The sequence below is a fragment of the Podarcis pityusensis genome (assembly GCF_964106645.2).
Source record: "Podarcis pityusensis genome assembly, chromosome: 9".
Lineage (NCBI taxonomy): Eukaryota > Metazoa > Chordata > Lepidosauria > Squamata > Lacertidae > Podarcis > Podarcis pityusensis.
In genome coordinates this window covers 6165436-6183584 of record NC_138034.1, presented here as the reverse complement: position 1 = coordinate 6183584, position 18149 = coordinate 6165436, and the positions used below count along the sequence as shown (strand labels likewise).

The 18149-nt window shown below is 51.1% G+C and overlaps 1 protein-coding gene and 1 long non-coding RNA gene across 2 annotated transcripts; one reads left to right on the top strand and one right to left on the bottom strand.

The window, feature by feature from the left end:
* Window positions 1–189: 189 nt before the first annotated feature.
* LOC308484840 (synaptotagmin-5-like) lies at window positions 190–17189 on the top strand. The gene is made up of 5 exons (XM_081020074.1): window positions 190–870; window positions 10418–11265; window positions 12748–12913; window positions 13962–14128; window positions 15757–17189. Exons 1-5 carry the CDS (start codon window positions 795–797, stop codon window positions 15916–15918), a joined length of 1419 nt encoding a protein of 472 aa, XP_080876200.1. The 5' UTR covers window positions 190–794; the 3' UTR covers window positions 15919–17189.
* LOC308485013 lies at window positions 3329–5534 on the bottom strand. The gene is made up of 2 exons (XR_013990297.1): window positions 4460–5534; window positions 3329–4294 (listed from the first exon to the last, which is right to left on the bottom strand). It is a non-coding gene; the product is annotated as an uncharacterized lncRNA (long non-coding RNA).
* Window positions 17190–18149: the final 960 nt, after the last annotated feature.

The window sequence follows — 18149 nt, the reverse complement described above, 5'->3', positions numbered from 1 at the left end:
CCGCTAACCCAGAAATAGTATCTCGGGTTAAGAACTTTGCTTCAGGATGAGAACAGAAATCGTGCGGTGGCGGCGGGAGGCCCCATTAGCTAAAGTGGTGCTTCAGGTTAAGAACAGTTTAAGAACCTGCTTCAGGTTAAGAACAGATCTCCAGAACGAATTAAGTTCTTAACCCGAGGTACCACTGTATTTAGAAGCACTGCAACCTCCAACTGAAGAGGCAGAGCAGAGCTGATTGAGCCGGGTAGCTGCACAAATGTGGAGAAACTGAACTGAAGATTGGAAAACTGAGAACCCAAGTGGACAGGCCTGTCTGTCCCTGGCCACTGCCCTCTTGCATTCCCCTCGCGCTGGGCGTGCCCCTCCACCCTGCTGCTTGGCTGCCCCTCCTGCCATCCTGCCTCTCAAACACCACATTCCCTGGCAGCAAACACTTAAGAATGGGCTTTGACTCCACCGCTGTTCTGGCATCCTCCCTCCCACCCTCTGCTTTGGGAGCCCGCCCTTTCCCTGGATTGGAAGGGGAGTAAACACTCCAGAATATTTTTTTTTCCACCTGTTTGCTCAGCTCTGTGGGCTTAGAGAGCTTTATTCGCTTCTGTTTATCAACCCTGCCAATGCCACCCCGCTCTCCAGCGCTGCCAGCGACAGGCACCTGCCACCTGCAAACCTTACTGCCAGTTCTAAGCGGCTCCCAGCTGGGGACCTAGCACTTCTTTCTTTTTCCTCCTCCTCCTCAACTTCTCCACAGTGACGCTTTGGGCACCTTCCCTTGGTTCCTGCCAGGTGCCTCCATGCCAGCACTGCCAGGGCCGCTCCAGGACTCCTCCATCCTCCCAGCTCACTTTGGGAGCAAGGCTGTGGAGGCAGGTAAGTGGAAACTAACAGGCCTGGTTTGGGGGGCATTGTGGGGGGCGGATGGGGGAGAGCAAGGCCAGCGACCCTTATTGGGGCACAAGGTTCTTTTAAAATGAAGTGCAAAGGCCTTGGGCCATTTTCCACTCTTGGGTTCTGTTTTCCACATCACTTTGCAAGAAAGAAGAATTTGAGTTATCTGAAAAGTGCACCAGGATTTTACAGTGGTACCTGGGGTTAAGAACTTAATTCGTTCCAGAGGTCTGTTCTTAACCTGAAATTGTTCTTAACCTGAAGCACCACTTTAGCTCATGGGGCCTCCTGCTGCCGCTGCGCCGCCGGAGCACGATTTCTGTTCTCATCCTGAAGCAAAGTTCTTAACCCGAGGTACTATTTCTGGGTTAGCGGAGTCTGTAACCTCAAGCATATGTAACCTGAAGTGTATGTAACCCGAGGTACCACTGTACTTGGTTGGAGAACTGCCTTGCAACCAAGGAAGCAAAAATTCAGAGACCCTGAAACAGTGGCGCCAGCCTGCTTGTAGCTTGTGCTTGGCTCACTGAGAGGCGCCTGATACTGACTCAGACCAGTGCTGTCTACTCTAGCTGGCAGCAACGACTCTCCAGGGTTTGAGGCAGGGGACTGACTTCCCAGCCCCACCTGGAGATTCTGCTCCTGGGGACTGAGCCTCCTGCATGCAGACCAGGTGCTCCAGCGCTGAGTTATAGCCCTCCCCTTGCAGCAAAGGTGGGCAGCGGAGGAGGGATGCTGAGGAGCGGCTGCAGGAGGCCAGTCCATTTCCTCTCTGAGCCTCTTTTGTTTGCTTGTGGGGAGAGGAGGGTCCTTCTCCCAGCCGAACAGCAAGGAGCTTTGTTCAGAGGGAGGGGAAGGAGGGGGCCGCAGAGGGGTTGCAGCCAAGAGGCTGCTTCTGGCTGCAGGATCCCAGGCAAGTTGGCAGGCAGCGGCAGCACCCTACAGTTATTTATTAATTTGAGGGGGGGGGGTCCCCAGGTTTTTGTTTATTATTTACTTGTGGTATATTTACTTATGAGAAAACACAACAAAACATAATACCAGATGCTAACTAAAACAAAAACAGAGGCATATCTGCAGCCAAACATATAGGAGCAGAATTTCAAACCCAAACCAAATGTAATAAATTAATATCACAAATTTACACGTGACACAAATTTGTTTCAGTTCTCCCATACCTTCTTACTCCTGTACACTCACCATACATTTAAAGCACATTTCCTCCCCTCCAAAAAAGGAGCTGTAGTTCACCCACACAGAGAACTATAATTCCCAGCATCCTTAACAAACTGCAGTTTTCAGAATTATCGGTGGAGGAAGGAAATGTGTATCAGTTGTGTGTGTGGTCTGTAGGGGGTTAGAGAATGTTGAGGTCACAAGGGCCCAACATTAGAGCACGGATAGGGGACCTCTGGGACTGATGGATTTATTCCAGACCGCCCACACATGATTTCCGCTTTAGCAGATGTTTTGTGATCCTGATGGAATCATGAAACTGTAAAGTTGGAAGAGACTCCAGAGGTCATCTAGTCTAACCCCCTGCAATGCAGGAATTTCAGTTAAAGAATTCCTGACAGACGGCCTCCAAACTCTGCTTGAAAACCTCCAAAGAAGAAGAGCCCACTATTCAAAATGGGATCATGCTGAACTGCCTCAAAACCATCCTGAGCACAATCACAAAAGCACAATAAAAACGTAGTCTGGGGTCCCCATTGTGTATCATTCATAGACACAGACAGACAGATTTTGTTGTCTTTTTTCAGAAAACGCTTAGGGACTGATCTAGAATTCAGCTGCATATAAATGCAGGAATAAAAAAGTCACTGTTCTTCCTAGCCCTGAGAGCTAAATAGCACAGCCAGGTTCAGATGCAATTTACTGCAGGGTACCCTTGGCCAGGGGACGCGGGTGGCGCGGTGGGTTAAACCACAGAGCCTAGGACTTGTGACGACGGGGTGAGCTCCCGTTGCTTGGTCCCTGCTCCTGCCAACCTAGCAGTTTGAAAGCACGTCTAAGTGCAAGTAGATAAATAGGTACCACTCCGGCGGGAAGGTAAACGGTGTTTCCATGGGCTGCTCTGGTTCGCCATGCTGGCCACATGACCCGGAAGCTGCACACCGGCTCCCTCGGCTAATAAAATGAGATGAGCGCCGCAACTCCAGAGTTGGTCATGTCTGGACCTAATGGTTAGGGGCCCAATGTTGGTTTGGGCACATTGAAGATCCTGTGGAACTAGTGCTCTTCCTCTCTGGTCTCCTCCTCCACCTCCATTAGGGATGGATGGAAAGGTCCTTGGGGTCACCATGACATGTCCCACATCATGCTCCCCTAGAGCAGCCCAAGGGAGGGGCGGGACGTAGAGGGAAAGCTGGCCCAGGGTTATCTCAGGTCAGCCCTCCAGACCCAGTCAAGGACGTTGCCACTGCGGCAGCTTGGAAACTGCAAGTGAAATATCTTTTTTATTGGAACATTTTCTCTTGGCCTCTGAGCACACGGGAACAATCATTGACAATCCTAATCTGTATGGTTGTAGATTTTCAGATAAGCTAAAAATAGATGGGCTCTGCTTCGGACCCTTGTCCACTGCTCAGGCGCTACTATTTCCCTGTTGAACAATGATTACAAATTGTTTGCAAAAATATTAGCAGATTGAAAAAAATGTTAAATGAGTATATCTATCAAGATCAGGCAGGGTTTCTTCCAGGTAGACAAATGAAGGAGAATATAAGGAATATTATGAATATAATAGAATACCTGGAGGTCAAAAATGAAAAGGAAGCAGCAATGATGTTTATAGATGCTGGAAAAGCCTTTGACAACGTCTCTTGGAAATTCATGACAAAGCTGCTTGAAGAAATTAAATGTCGCCCTAAATTTCTATAGGGAATACCAGCAATTTACTCGGAACAAAAAGCAAAATTAATTATAAATCAGGTGATAACGGACGAATGTCAGATACAAAAAGGAACTAGACAAGGATGCCCAGTATCACCATAGTTGTTCATCCTGGTACTGGGAGTACTTGCCAGAAACATAAGAGGAGATAAAGAGATCACATGTGTAAAAACTGGGGAAAGTGAGTTTAAACTAAAAGCATATGCAGATGACTTAGTGATAACAGTAGAAGATCCAAAAACTTCACTCCCTAAAGTGATAGAAAAGATTCAGAAATTTGGGGAAGTGGCAGGGTTTAAATTAAATAGGAATAAAACAAAACTACTAGTTAAAATTTGAAAAAAGGGCACCTGAACCTCTGCTGCTGGTCTGCACACGCCCTTGGAAAAGCCGAGGCGGCGGAAGCACGCCAGCGTCAGATTTCTTGGCTCTGAGCCACCCTTCGTGGCATGCCCTTGGCCATGTCCCCCACTGCTGCAATCCAGTAGGCCAGGATGGGGAGCCTTTTGCCCTGCGGATGATAAGCAAATAGAATCAGAGAACTGTAGAGCTGGAAGGGAACCCAAGGGCCATCTAGCCTGACCCAGTGCAATGCAGGAATCGCCGGAAAAGAACCCCCGACAGACAGCCATCCACCCATGACAGAGAGTCCACTTCAACGTCCAACAGCTCTTACCTTCAAACGTTCTTCCCAATCTTTAGTTGGAATCTCCTGTCTTGCAATTTGAATTCATTGGTTCTGGTACGACCATCCAGAGCAGGAGAAAACAAGCTTGTACTGTGACAGCCCTTCAGATCACCTCTCAGCCTTCTCTTCTCCAGGAGAACAAAAGGCCATCATATTGCATAGTTTATCCATTTTTCTGTTTATCTCTTTAAAACGAGTGTTATTTTCTCAGCAATAGCCATTCGCCAAACGTTGTTGGACCATAAATCTGGGGGTGGGTCCTTTAAGACCTTCCAGGTTTGAGCTAAAGAGAGACAAGCCTTTGAAGAGGTGTACAGTGGTACCTCGGGTTAAGAACTTAATTCGTTCTGGAGGTCTGTTCTTAACCTGAAACTGTTCTTAACCTGAAGCACCACTTTAGCTAATGGGGCCTCCCGCTGCCACTGCGCGATTTCTGTTCTCATCCTGAAGCAAAGTTCTTAACCCGAGGTACTATTTCTGGGTTAGCGGAGTCTGTAACCTGAAGCGTCTGTAACCTGAAGCGTCTGTAACCCAAGGTACACTGTATAATAAACAAGAATGGAGGGAGAAATGCAGGAGCTCCCAAATTATTTTGAATATTTCTGAGGATACCAGTCCCCGAAGTGTCTGTATTAGCAGGCAGCCCCAACATGAGAGGTAATACGTTCCCTTAGTACCTGTTTCTTGAGCATCCACCCTGATTTGCTGGCCCAAAGCTTGCCCTGTCTTTTACTGAGCATTATGATTTTTTGTGGAAAGGGCACACAACGCGAATATGTCCTGCCTCCGTCCCGATTTGCTCACAGTGTGTTTAGGCAGCTTCCTCTTAGTCATTCATTCGCTCCACACTTTTTAGGGCATTTCCCTGCCACTCTCTATTCCGCAAAATACCCTATTCAGCTTGCATCCACTTGAAATGCACAAACCTAAAGTTCTGCTGTGCACTTGAATCCCTCCTGCAAAGGACTGACAGATTGGGGGCGCCCTGAGCGTTTTGCTGCTTGCCGGGAGGTCAGGTATGCCAACTCTAGGGGGCGGAGGTGTCTTCTGCCCCCTTAATATTTGGCTGCACCAGGCTGCGTAGTGTCGGGAGACATGTGATGTTGTGACACACTTGCTTCACACATAGATGATGCGCAACATCCCCCAGGCATCACGTGTTCAGTGTGGATTGGGGCCATGCAGTGAGGCACTTTCAGGGCCACCGTGCCTCCTCCTGGGTGCAATGAAAAATGGTTTTCATTCTCAGATGAGAAATAACACTGTTTCACTATAAACAAAACACAGTGGAAAGCAGTAATTCACCCCTGCTACAGAAACAGGGGCTAATGGATGATGCGAGGGACCAATAAGCTATTCATCTTTCACGCTATTGCCACCCAACAAAAGGGGCAGAAGCTGCAAATGGGAAGCTTTTAACTAACATTGCAAGGGGCCTTCGCTGGATGGGCATGGGTTTTGCATGATCATTATAGGTAGCACTGCAGGGACAGGCATTGCAGTACAAGATATCCCTACATGAAGTTACATGTTCAACTACCATTCTAATTCTGCTCAGGTGAGTAATCTCTGTGGAGTAAAACGCCCCCTGCGCATGATCATCTACATGGCAGCTCTCTCAACACCAAAGACAAAAGTGAGAGATCAAAGAGCTGCCTTCCCTATCAGAAAGGCGAGGTTGATCTTCACAGCTGTCTTATCACATCACCATCTCTTGCCTGCAAGATCTACTAAGCGGAAGGCATCTCTCGCCCAGGATCTATTTATACCTCCTTCTCTGTTTCGCAAGGAGCCCACCTTTGGGGAGGTCATGGGCCTTCCAATAATGTACCTGCCCTGCAAGGCAGATGACATTCTGCGTGGCTGGTCTTGTTGCTCCTGATGCAGAATGGCAACCCATGGGGGGCGGGGGGAGGAAGGAAAGGGGGTCACTGCCGGTTGCCTCAAGCGGACCGGAATAGATGTGGTGTGAACCGGAGGATCTGCCTGCAGAGCTCTGGATTATTTAAAGAGAGACGCGCTGACTTGCACAGTCAGGCAGGCTCCGGGGATGCTAGATCCTTTGCGCCCCACGAGCCCCTTTCCTCCGTCCCCCCAGGGACCTTGCTTCAGGGAGCTCACCTAGGGTACCACTCCTGCCTGCCAGGTCCTGCTGCAGAGCTCTCCCCAGGTGCTGCTGCTGCTGCTGCCTTGCTCTTCTTCCATGGCTGATCTCCACTGTCCTCCTCTGTCCGCCCCAAGTGCCCGGCTCAGGTGAGCAAGGACCCTCCTTGGGCTCTCACTCCCATCTGGGGCAAGGCAGGGGATGGCGCTCTTCAAGGACCACATCTTCCCAGCTCTGTCCCTCTGCCAGTCCATCATCTTTTTCTTCTGCAAGGGGATGATTGAAGGGTTGGTGATCCTCCTCTTTCTGTGGCTGCTGGTCCAGGTCCTGCTAGACAAACACCAGCATGGTGAGTATGCCCTCCTCCTCCTCCATCCTCCCCCCCCTCCCCCTAAGTATCATGGGAACTATGGTTTCCTAAGAAGATTGTAAAAAAAGGTAAAGGGACCCCTGACCATTAGGTCCAATCGTGGCCGACTCTGGGGTTGCGGCGCTCGTCTCGCTTTATTGGCCGAGGGAGCCAGCGTACAGGTTCTGGGTCATGTGGCCAGCATGACTAAGCCGCTTCTGGCGAACCAGAGCAGCACACAGAAACTGTAGCACTGTGAGAATAGGGGTCTCCTGTGGGTTAAACCACAGAGCCTAGGACTTGCCAATCAGAAGGTTGGCGGTTCGAATCTCCACGGCTGGGTTAGCTCCTGTTGCTCGGTCCCAGCTCCTGCCAGCCTAGCAGTTCGAAAGCACGTCAAAGTGCAAGTAGATAAATAGGTACCGTTCCTGCAGGAAGGTAAATGGCGTTTCCGTGCGCTGCTCTGGTTCACCAGAAGCTGCTTAGTCATGCTGGCCACATGACCCGGAAGCTGTACGCCGGCTCCCTCAGCCAGTAAAGCGAGATGAGCGCCGCAACCCCAGAGTCGGCCATGACTGGACCTAATGGTCAGGGGTCCCTTTATCTTTTAACAGCTCTCAGCACCTTCAACAAACTACGGTTCCCAGGATTCTTTGGGAGAAGGCATGGCTGTTAACGTGGCGCTAAAGAGCCTTTTAAGCCTGTGGGGTGGGCATTCTGCGGATGATTTTCCTTTGTATGGGTGAATCTGGAGCAATAGCATTTTGCAGGAGGAGGGATTCGTGTTTTAGCTTTGTGCGTTGAAAGGGGACTAAAGCACCCTGGCCGTGGGCAGTTTGGAAAGTGATGGGAAGATGCATTGCAAAGTGTGTGGGATGAGCAAGTGACTAATGGAGAGACAACCCCCCAAGCAAATCAGGGTGAGCAGCCATTGTCGTATAACCACCCTGTAAACAAATCAGAATCAATGCTCAGTAAAAAATGGACACGGTCTAACCTTTAGCCCCAGCACCCTGAGCCAACTGCCATTCCCAGGGTTCTTTGGGTTTCCATGGCTCCTCGAAAATATAGCTCCGAGGGTGTAATGTAGCTAAGGCCCCAGATGGGTCCGTCCCAGAGTTCCCTAGGAAGAGAGCTGGACTGTTAAACCACTTTGGGACTTGCACCTCTGTGAAGGGGGGCAGAGGGAGGGGCCTCCCCGCTACTCTCAGCACCCTTAACAAACTACCAGATTCCTTGGTGGAAGTCATAGCTGTTTGTTTGCTTTGTCAAGGATACCATACTGTTTTCAAAGTATAGTGCAGATGGGGCCTGTTGCTACTACATTACATTGTTGGCATTAGGATATTTGATTCCCGCGTTGCAGGGGGTTGGATTAGATGACCCTTGGGTTCCCTTCCTGTCCTACCATTCTATGATTTTACGGTATCTGGTTCTATTTCCCATCCCTTTTCAGGGAGCGGGAAAGCATTAAAAAGTCAGCTATGGGTTGTATTCTCTAAAAATCAAAGGCAGCCTTCTAACACAGATCTCCAGGTGTGGTGAGGCTCCCAGCTGCCATTAACCTCAACCAGCATGCCCAGTGGTCAGGGTTGATGGGAGCTAGACAGTCCAGCAACATCCTGGGGACCACAGTCTGCAAACATCAGCAGCAGCCACTATTTATCGGTGTTCTCTGGACTGATCTCTGTTCTGGACGTGAGACGAAGAAAGAAACATTGGCAAGTTCCTGCACTGCCGGGGGTTGCGTGGGATCCCTTCCAGCCCTAAAATTATTTCCCCATTTTTGTTAGAATCTAGAGGTGCAGGGGATTGGCCCAGGGCCTTCTACATGCGAAGCATGCGCTCTAGCCTTGCGCTGCAGCCCTCCCTCCTCCCATCTCATGGGACGATGCAACATTCTCTCTCTCACACACACACACACATTCTGGGGTCAGCTGCCAACTGACCTGGAAGCCAAGCACAGATTGAGTGCTTTGCAAAGGGCTGTTTGACTAGGCAAGGGCCTCTTAGCTCCACAACAGCCCTGCGTCAGCAAAACTGCAGGCCTGATAAGCAGAGCTTTTCTTTCCCTGGGGTTTATCTGGTTTGAGGAGAGTCTGGCTTTATTTTAGCTCCTGAGCAAACATGTCGAACTGATGTCATCAGGCCACAGCTGCTCTGCAGGCGTCTTTTGGAGAGAGTGGGAGTCAGGATAGGGTCCCTTCCCTGCCTTCTCTACTCTCCTTTTGAGCTGCCCCTCTTGCCCTTCTCAGCCTTAGTGGTAGTTGTTGTTGCCAATTTGTTCCAGCTGTTGCGAGCAGAGATGGGGAGGAATCCAGTTCACACTTAAAGGAGATACTGTACTACCTAATCCACACATTCCAAAGCTGCCGATAGTGATAGTGCAATGTCATTATACAGATCTATGGTGCGGCTATGGGATGTGGGTGGTGCTGTGGTCTAAACCACTGGGCTTGCTGATCGGAAGGTCGGCGGTTTGAATCCCTGTGACAGAGTGAGCTCCTGTGCAAGTAGATAAATAGGTACCACCCCGGCGGAAAGGTAAACAGCGTTTCCATGGGCTGCTCTGGTTCGCCAGAAGCAGCTTAGTCATGCTGGCCACATGACCCGGAAGCTGTCTGCGGACAAACACCAGCTCCTTTGGCCAGTAAAGCGAGATGAGCGCTGTAACCCCAGAGTCGTCCACAACTGGACTTAACGGCCAGGGGCCCCTTTAGCTTTACCTTTATGGTGCGGCTGCATTTGGAATGTGCATGTTAGGCAAAACTGCATACAGATTGCATAATAATTTTCAAGGTGACTTGTTATACTTCAAAAACCTGCAACTTTATGTGGACATGTGAACAGAACTTACAAATGAAAACAAAAAAGCAAAACCGAGCAAAACCCAAATGGACATGTTTGGCCATCCTTACTTGTGAGTGGAGAAGTGAGTACATAGATGGAGATCCAGTGGTGGTGCAGAGATTACAGTGTTAGACTAGGACCTGGGAGACCAGGGTTCGAATCTCCACTCGGCCATGAAGCTCACTGGGGGGGGGGGGTCCAGTCTCGGCCTCTCAGCCTAACCTACCTCACAGGGTTGCTGCAGGGATTAAAGGAAGCGAGGAGAAGCAGGTAAGCCAACTTGAGCTCCTTGCAGAAAAAGGTGGGGGTATAAATGCAGTAAATAAATTAAATAGATGGCCCATGGTGAGCCCTCCCCTGAAACTGGGACCTGCCTCCTTGAGGCTCTGCAGTTGCTTTTCCCACAATACTACCCTCTTCTGCAAACAGAAAGAAAATTTGGACTTAACATTCGGAGTAACTTTCAGGTGATAAGACAATGCACACTCATTCATTGGAGGTTTTTAAGCAGCGGTTGGATGGCTATCTGTCAGGGATGCTTCAGCTTAGATCTGATTCTTGCATTGCAGGGGGTTGGACTAGATGACCCTGGGGGTCCCTTTCAACTCTAGATTCTATTATTGTCCTCCTCTTCTCTGCTCAGTGCACTTACAGGTATTCCTGGGCGTCGGGCTGAGCCTGCTCTGCTTTTGCCTGCTCCTCGGCTGCGCGATTTGCTGGCACCGGCGGAGGACGCGGCGCCCAGATTGCGGCGAGGCGCAGGCGTCGGGCCGCCCCCTGGTGGATCTGGGCCCCGCTCTGCCCTCTCCGACGACGGCGGTGCCCATCCAGCAACAGTATGCCCAGCTGGCGGGGCAGCTTCTGGAGAGCCTGCCTGCTGCAGCTGCTCGTGCGCCGGCCTCGCCCGACGGCAGCCCCCCGACGCCCCTCCTGCGCGGCCGCGCCTCCCTGCCCAGCCTCGTCGTCCCGCCAGGGCTGAGCGCGCCGCCCGCCCAGCGCCCTCGGCGCCCGCAGCGCCGGAGCACCATTGCCGCGGGAGACAGCAGCCCCCTCGCCGTGCGCCCCGTCGCGGGGCTCCTGCCCGCCGCCGCCCAGCCCAAGCCTCGACCTCGCCTGCACTTCGCCGTCGGCTACTCTCCTCCGGAGGCCACGCTCACGGTGAACGTCGTCGGCGTCGCCCACTTGCCCGGGGGCCTGGGCGCCAGCCGCAGCTGCTACGTCGAGGCGCGCCTGCTGCCGGGCTCCGCGGAGCCGCAGCGCACCGTCCGGCGCCGGAGGAGCCTCCACCCCGAGTTCCACCAGCAGCTCCGCTTCCCCGGCTGCGCCCGCCAGGAGCTGCCGGGCCTGACGCTGCGCCTGGCTGTGTACGCCAGGGCGTTCGCCCGTCGGAAGGACGCCTTCGTGGGCGAGGTGCTGTTCCCCTGCGCCCAGGTGGCCGGCGAGCAGGGCGCCTCGCCCTCGGCGCTAGCCCAGGAGCTGTCGCTCACGAAGGTGAGGCTCGCGTCGCCCAGAGGCCAGGGAGTCGTCGCCTCCCGCCCGGCGGGGACCCCCAATTCCCGCTCCTCCTGCGGACCTCTTGAGGGTCTTGGGGCAGCAATGGTAGTTCCCTAAAATTCAAATTGTAATATAAGAAATAAAAGGAGCAACAGAAAGGCAATTGAGAACCAGTCCCCAATATTCCGAGCGATGGGTGGGTAACCTGCAACCACAAATTCTCACATCCCGCTGATCACCCATGGGGCACAGTTTGATAATAATAATAATAATAATAATAATAATAATAATAATTTATTATTTATACCCCGCCCATCTGGCTGGGTTTCCCCAGCCACTCTGGGCGGCTTCCAACAAAACACTAAAATACAATAACCGATTAAACATTAAAAGCTTCCCTAAACAGGGCTGCCTTTAGATGTCTTCTAAAAGTTTGGTAGTTATTTTTCTCTTTGACATCTGGTGGGAGGGCGTTCCACAGGGCGGGCGCCACTACCGAGAAGGCCCCTCTGCCTGGTTCCCTGTAACTTGGCTTCTCGCAGCGAGGGAACCGCCAGAAGGCTCTCAGCGCTGGACCTCAGTGTCCAGGCAGAAACCCTGTTTGGATGGGTAAGGGCTGGTTTTATTTGTGTGTATGTTTGTCATGAGTGTAGCCAGGATTTATTTCCAGGGGAGGACAGAACCTCAGTTAGTTATGTATTTTGTAATGATTTACTTGATTTAGGGAGGGGCAGCTCCCCCCCCCCCGTGGGTACGCCCATAGTGGGTGGGTGTTCCCTTTAGAGCAGGGTTAGGAAACTGGCCCTCCAGATGTTATTGGATTCCAACCCCTGTTGGATGCTGCCCTGGGGGGTATGTGGGCCCCTGAAGGGCAGGCTCATGCAGTTTTATATAAGTGAAATACAGTGGTACCTCAGGTTAAGTATTTAATTCGTTCCGGAGGTCTTTTCTTAACCTGAAACTGTTCTTAACCTGAAGCACCACTTTAGGTAATGGGGCCTCCTGCTGCTGCCGCGCCGCCGGAGCATGATTTCTGTTCTCATCCTGAAGCAAAGTTCTTAACCTGAAGCACTATTTCTGGGTTAGCAGAGTCTGTAACCTGAAGCGTCTGTAACCTGAAGCATATGTAATCTGAGGTATCACTGTAACTAAACAGCATTTTAAAGCCTTAGGCAAGTGACTTTGACACGCAGGCATCCCAACAAAGAGGCCGTAAGCAGCGCAAAGTGACCTGTGCAAAAACCACAGGAGGCGAGAGTTGCTCTTGTTCTGGAACCCTGCTTCCTGGATTCCCATTGAGGCTTCTGGTTGGCCACTGTGCAAAGAGGATGCTGGAGTCGATGGGCATCCACTGGCCTGATCCAGCAGTCTCTTCTTAGGTTCTTAAATCCATGTGAAATATAAAACTGGAGCTGGCTAACTCCTGTATGTGTGTGTGTATTATCTATGCCATGACGTGTTCATTCTCTCCCCCTTCAGTGCCACAGTTCCCAGGACATGAGCTCCGCCTCTTGGCTCTCTCAGCCCAGGTCCCTGGGGCAGCTTTTCCTTCTGCTCCAGTATCAAGCTCTGGCCAATCGCATCAAAGTTCTGGTCCGCAAAGCAGAGAACCTGGGACGCGTCAGCCGGATGCTGGGAACACCAGGTAGGATGCAAGTACCAACGCATGTATAGGAACACACAAACATGGGGAGCTGCCTTCTGCTGAGCCAGACCATTGCTCCCTATATCTTAGTGTTGTCTACTCTGACTGGCAGCAGCTCTCCAGGGTTCAGGCAGGGAGTACCTGCCAGAGGAGCCAGCGGGGATTGAACCTGGGACATTCTACATATAAAGCAGATGTTCTGCCACTGAGCTATGCCTTCCTCTGTGATCTCCACATGCAATAATTCTGTGTTTAAACTGGGATCTGGTGCAGGTAATGCTCAATACCTTAACAGATTTAGGTACAGGACTCAGGACACAAATTTTCACCAACTTTGCATATTTTAATCTGTATGCATATACACACATTTTTTAAAAACCTGTGAGCAAATTAAGATGGGGATCTCTCAGACCCTATCTGCATTATGCATTTAAAGCATTAGGATACCACATTAAACACACATGGCTTCCCCCAAAGAATCCTGGGAACTGCAGTTTGTTGAGGGTGCTGAGAGTTGTTCGGAGACTCCTTTTCTGTACTTAACAGTACTACATTTCCCAGAGTTCTCCAGGAAGAGGGCAGGACTGTTAAGCCACTCTGGAAATTGCAGCTTGAAACTGCTTTCTTTGCAGAGTGGGAAATGCTGGCTTAGGGGAGCTTTTCTTCCTCCATAGAGGCTTCCAAGGGGCTCCCTGGGACTGATGATCAGGTGATGATCCATTATAGGGAGCCTCTTGCAGGCCCTGCTCCTGATCAACAGATGGGCACTGAAAGCACATCTCCAAAGACGATGGCTGTAAATGCCAATCAGCAGTTTTCTTTGAACTTTGACAGGTTATATCAGGTGGTGGGCGGTCCTGTCCACCTATCAAAGTTGGGGGGGGGGGGAGAGGAATCTCTCTCGTTTCCCTTCTTTCATAGAATGGTGGAATTGGAAGTGACTCCAAGGGTCACCATCTGTGCCTCTTCCAGCCGTCAGGCACAAACCTGTCCGTCTTGAGGAGTCCTGCATCTCCCATCCCTTGTCCTCTGCTTTTCCTCTTTCTAGACCACTACGTTCTGATCCACCTCTGCCACGATGGAAAGGTCATTGACACAAAGGAGACCAAGTCCATAGCGGGCTACAACCCCGTGTGGAATGCCCCATTCCTCTTCAGCTTACCTGCCGGAGACATCCAGGAACAGCAGTTGTCCCTGGAATTCACAGTCATGCAGGTAATGGATGGAAGATCTGAGCCAAAGTATGTTAGGGACGCGGGTGGCGCTGTGGGTTAAACCACAGAGCCTAGGACTTGATCGGAAGGTCGGCGGTTCAAATCCCCGCGATGGGGTGAGCTCCCGTTGCTCGGTCCCTGCTCCTGCCAACAGTTCAAAAGCACCTCAAAGTGCAAGTAGATAAACAGGTACCGCTCTGGCAGGAAGGTAAACGGCGTTTCCGTGCGCTGCTCTGGTTTTGCCAGAAGTGGCTTAGTCATGCTGGTCACATGACCCGGAAGCTGTACACCGGCTCTCTCGGCCAATAAAGCGAGATGAGCGCCGCAACCCCAGAGTTGTCCACGACTGGACCTAATGGTCAGGGGTCCCTTTACCTTCTCCTAGCCCAGTCTTCCTCAACCTCGGCCCTCCAGATGTATTTGGCCTACAACTCCCATTATCCCTAGCTAGCAGGACCAGTGGTCAGGGATGATGGGAATTGTAGTCCCAAAAACATCAGGAGGGCCGAGGTTGAGGAAGCCTGTCCTAGCCCATTGTGGGGCGGGGGAGAGGCAAGCAAAGGTAGAGCAGCTTGCATCCTGGGTTGGCCTGAAAGGTGCAGGCACACAGGTAATTCCCTGGGCCCAAATGCAACATACGATCTTGAGTGCTGAGCCCAGCCCACTCTGGATCCACACTTCTGGACTTGCTGAACAGTTGTACAAATGTATAGATTTATTATTTATCTATTGTTGTGATTTTCAAATCCTCCCTTCACCCTAAGGTCCATGGGCAGGTCACAACATTGAAACACAATGTTAAAAACAGTTCCAAACAATTTACAGTCACAAAAATTATGGGGTGGGTTCTAAAAATATGCTCTTCGAGTGTCAGAAGCTGGGGTCAAGAGGTATGTCTTAAGCCACTGAGTTGAGCTAAAGGGAAATGAGGTTTTAGAAAGACAGTGTGGCTCAGAGGTTAGAGTAGGACCTAGGAGAGACCAGGATTCTAATCTCCACTCTGCCATGAAGCTCACTTACCCTCAGCCTAACCTACTTCACAGGGTTGTTGTAGGGATAAAAGGAGGAGGAGGAGAACCTAGTGAATCCTTTCTGCCCAAGGAGGAAACAAAACAACGCATCGATTCCTGCTTGTTGTTGTGCCAACTTACACAAGAGGGTGCACTTCCTCAAGAAGGAATTTGTAGGTGGAAAAGCTTGGGCTGAGATTTCCTATAGGCAGGAAAAACCCCTGAGGTGAATGGAAAAGTGCTGCCATGGCCCCCTGCCCAACTTTGCTTGCCAGGGTCCTGTGGTGGCAGTGACGGCTTCCAGGTTCTGGTGGGATCTGATGGGATCTGGGGCATCTTGCCGGAACCTGGAGGTCGCTGCCGCTTTGTCCTTGCTTCTCTGGCAGCAGCAGGAGAGTGCGTGTGAGGGGTGCCACCAGCAAGAGAGCCCTGCTGGAAGCCACAGTCAGTTCTCTTCACTCGTCCGGCATCGGGGTGTGTGTGTGTGGCAGGGCTTGGATTCCACCTCCCGCGACGGCTGCGTCAGTCCGTCTCAGGATGGGCTGGCCCTGCTATAGGGCAGCTCTAAGGTCCCCCACAACTATTCCTGACTCTTGTTTCCCCCTCCATCTTGTCCCAGGCTCGCCTCTACACCCGCAGCTGCGCTGTTGGCCGAGTGCTGATCGGTCCTGTGGCCCCTGAGATGGGGCAGGTCCACTGGAAGGAGATGTGCAGCCGGGGGAACATGGAATCTGCTCGCTGGCATGCCATTCAGTCAGAAGGCTTTCAGATCTGCCCTTGAGATGCACGTCCAGAGCTTCCTGCTGGGGAGTCGTCTGCCTGTCATGGCGAAGGATGGCAGCCAAAGCAATGGCACCCTGCGAGAAATGGCATTCCTCTGCTATGGGAGGCCAGGGAAGGTTTGAGGGGAACTTGGCATTGCGACACCTTTAAGGTACGCAGGACTGCAGGAAGTCCAGCTGAAGAAATCCAAGCCAGTTCCAAGTCCTCCCAAGGCAGGGACTTTTTGCCCAAAGAGAGGTGATGCTGCTCAGAGCCCTTCAGAAACCCTGGGGTTGAAAAGTCGACTGCAAGCTCTCCAGGACAGCCAAGGAAGGCAGAAAGAGCAGGTGGATCAAGCTTTCTTCCTCCATAATGCTCCCCACGTCCATCAGGCACGCTGACCTCAGATCTAAGATCCACTGCAGCAGCAGCAGCAGCTTCTGGGGCATTGCATCATACGCATAACTTTTGGCTGCCAGCCATAACGAAAGAGAACTGAAAACCGCGTCAGCAAAGCTGGATTTAGATGGTTCTCAAAGTAATGGCGCTGCTGCTCTAGGTGGGGTGCTGACTGCTCTCCTGCTGGTGTTGCAACGAGGAGGAATGTGAACTGGGGCAGCTGGGTGTGGTGCAAACAGAAATGTCAGAACAGAAGGTGCTGGGGGCATTGTTGCAAGGCAGCCTGGAAGGGCGGTTGTGCTGGAGGCTGCGATGGACAGAGCTCTGCAAGGAGAGCCTCTCTGTATAAAGCACATGCATTGCCCATTAACAGCCTTTATTGCATTCCTTCTCAGAACATGCTTATTTCATTCCCTTATCTCACCCTTCCCTCCAGGGGGTTCAGGGCCTGCGCACACCGATCTCCCCACCACCTCCCCTTCATATCCTCTCAACAACCCTGTGAGGTTGTATTATTGGGCAATGCCATGTGGAAGATGTTTCTCACTATATGTTAACTTATCCCCTCCATGCAAATCCAAAGAGGCACTTTTTGCAAACCCCTGTTTGTGCAGGATAGCAGGCCGTCTCTGAGTGAGAGGGTCCAGGGGTTGTTGAGGGACCACACTGCACTGGGAACTAGATCGAGAAGAAGCACCTGGGTAAAATAGCTGGAAAAAGTGAGGGGAATTTGGAGCACTAAACTGAAACAGGAGCATCCCTGTTATCAGATATCTCACATTATATGTTTGCTGTTTTTATTTGCAGGTGTCCGAGTCATATTTTAAACTGATTATGATTGTATGGAATTGTCATGGCCTTCAATTAGTACAATAAACTTATTTTGAGTGATGTTGGTTAGACTTGAGGGCAACCTAGCAGCTCAAAATCTCCTCAGAAAGTTTATGACTGAGCAAGGATGAGAGGCACAAATACAAGATGGGGGACACCTGGCTTGAGAGCAGTACATGTGAAAAGGATCTAGGAGTCTTGGTTGACCACAAACTTGACATGAGCCAACAGTGTGACGCGGCAGCTAAAAAAGCCAATGCAATTCTAGGCTGCATCAATAGGAGTATAGCATCTAGATCAAGGGAAGTAATAGTGCCACTGTATTCTGCTCTGGTCAGACCTCACCTGGAGTACTGTGTCCAGTTCTGGGCACCACAGTTCAAGAAGGACACTGACAAACTGGAACGTGTCCAGAGGAGGGCAACCAAAATGGTCAAAGGCCTGGAAACGATGCCTTATGAGGAACGGCTAAGGGAGCTGGGCATGTTTAGCCTGGAGAAGAGGAGGTTAAGGGGTGATATGATAGCCATGTTCAAATATATAAAAGGATGTCACATAGAGGAGGGAGAAAGGTTGTTTTCTGCTGCTCCAGAGAAGCGGACACGGAGCAATGGATCCAAACTACAAGAAAGAAGATTCCACCTAAACATTAGGAAGAACTTCCTGACAGTAAGAGCTGTTCGACAGTGGAATTTGCTGCCAAGGAGTGTGGTGGAGTCTCCTTCTTTGGAGGTCTTTAAGCAGAGGCTTGACAACCATATGTCAGGAGTGCTCTGATGGTGTTTCCTGCTTGGCAGGGGGTTGGACTCGATGGCCCTTGTGGTCTCTTCCAACTCTATGATTCTATGATTCTAAGGATTTGAACTCTAGTTTCTTCTACTATGAGGGATGCAAGAAGCTGCCTTGTACTTAGTCAGATCCTTTGGTCCATCCTGCTCAATATTGTCCAAACCGACCTGCAGCAATGGCTCTCCAGGGATCCATGCAGGGGTCTCTCACAGCCCCACCTGGAGATGCTGT

Bases quoted from the DNA above. Each gene is read 5' to 3' on its own strand.
- LOC308484840 (XM_081020074.1), top strand. From the start codon at position 795: ATGCCAGCACTGCCAGGGCCGCTCCAGGACTCCTCCATCCTCCCAGCT. The intron at 11,266-12,747 runs GTGAGGCTCGCG...CTCCCCCTTCAG, and splicing joins AGGAGCTGTCGCTCACGAAG to TGCCACAGTTCCCAGGACAT. The intron at 14,129-15,756 runs GTAATGGATGGA...ATCTTGTCCCAG, and splicing joins TGGAATTCACAGTCATGCAG to GCTCGCCTCTACACCCGCAG.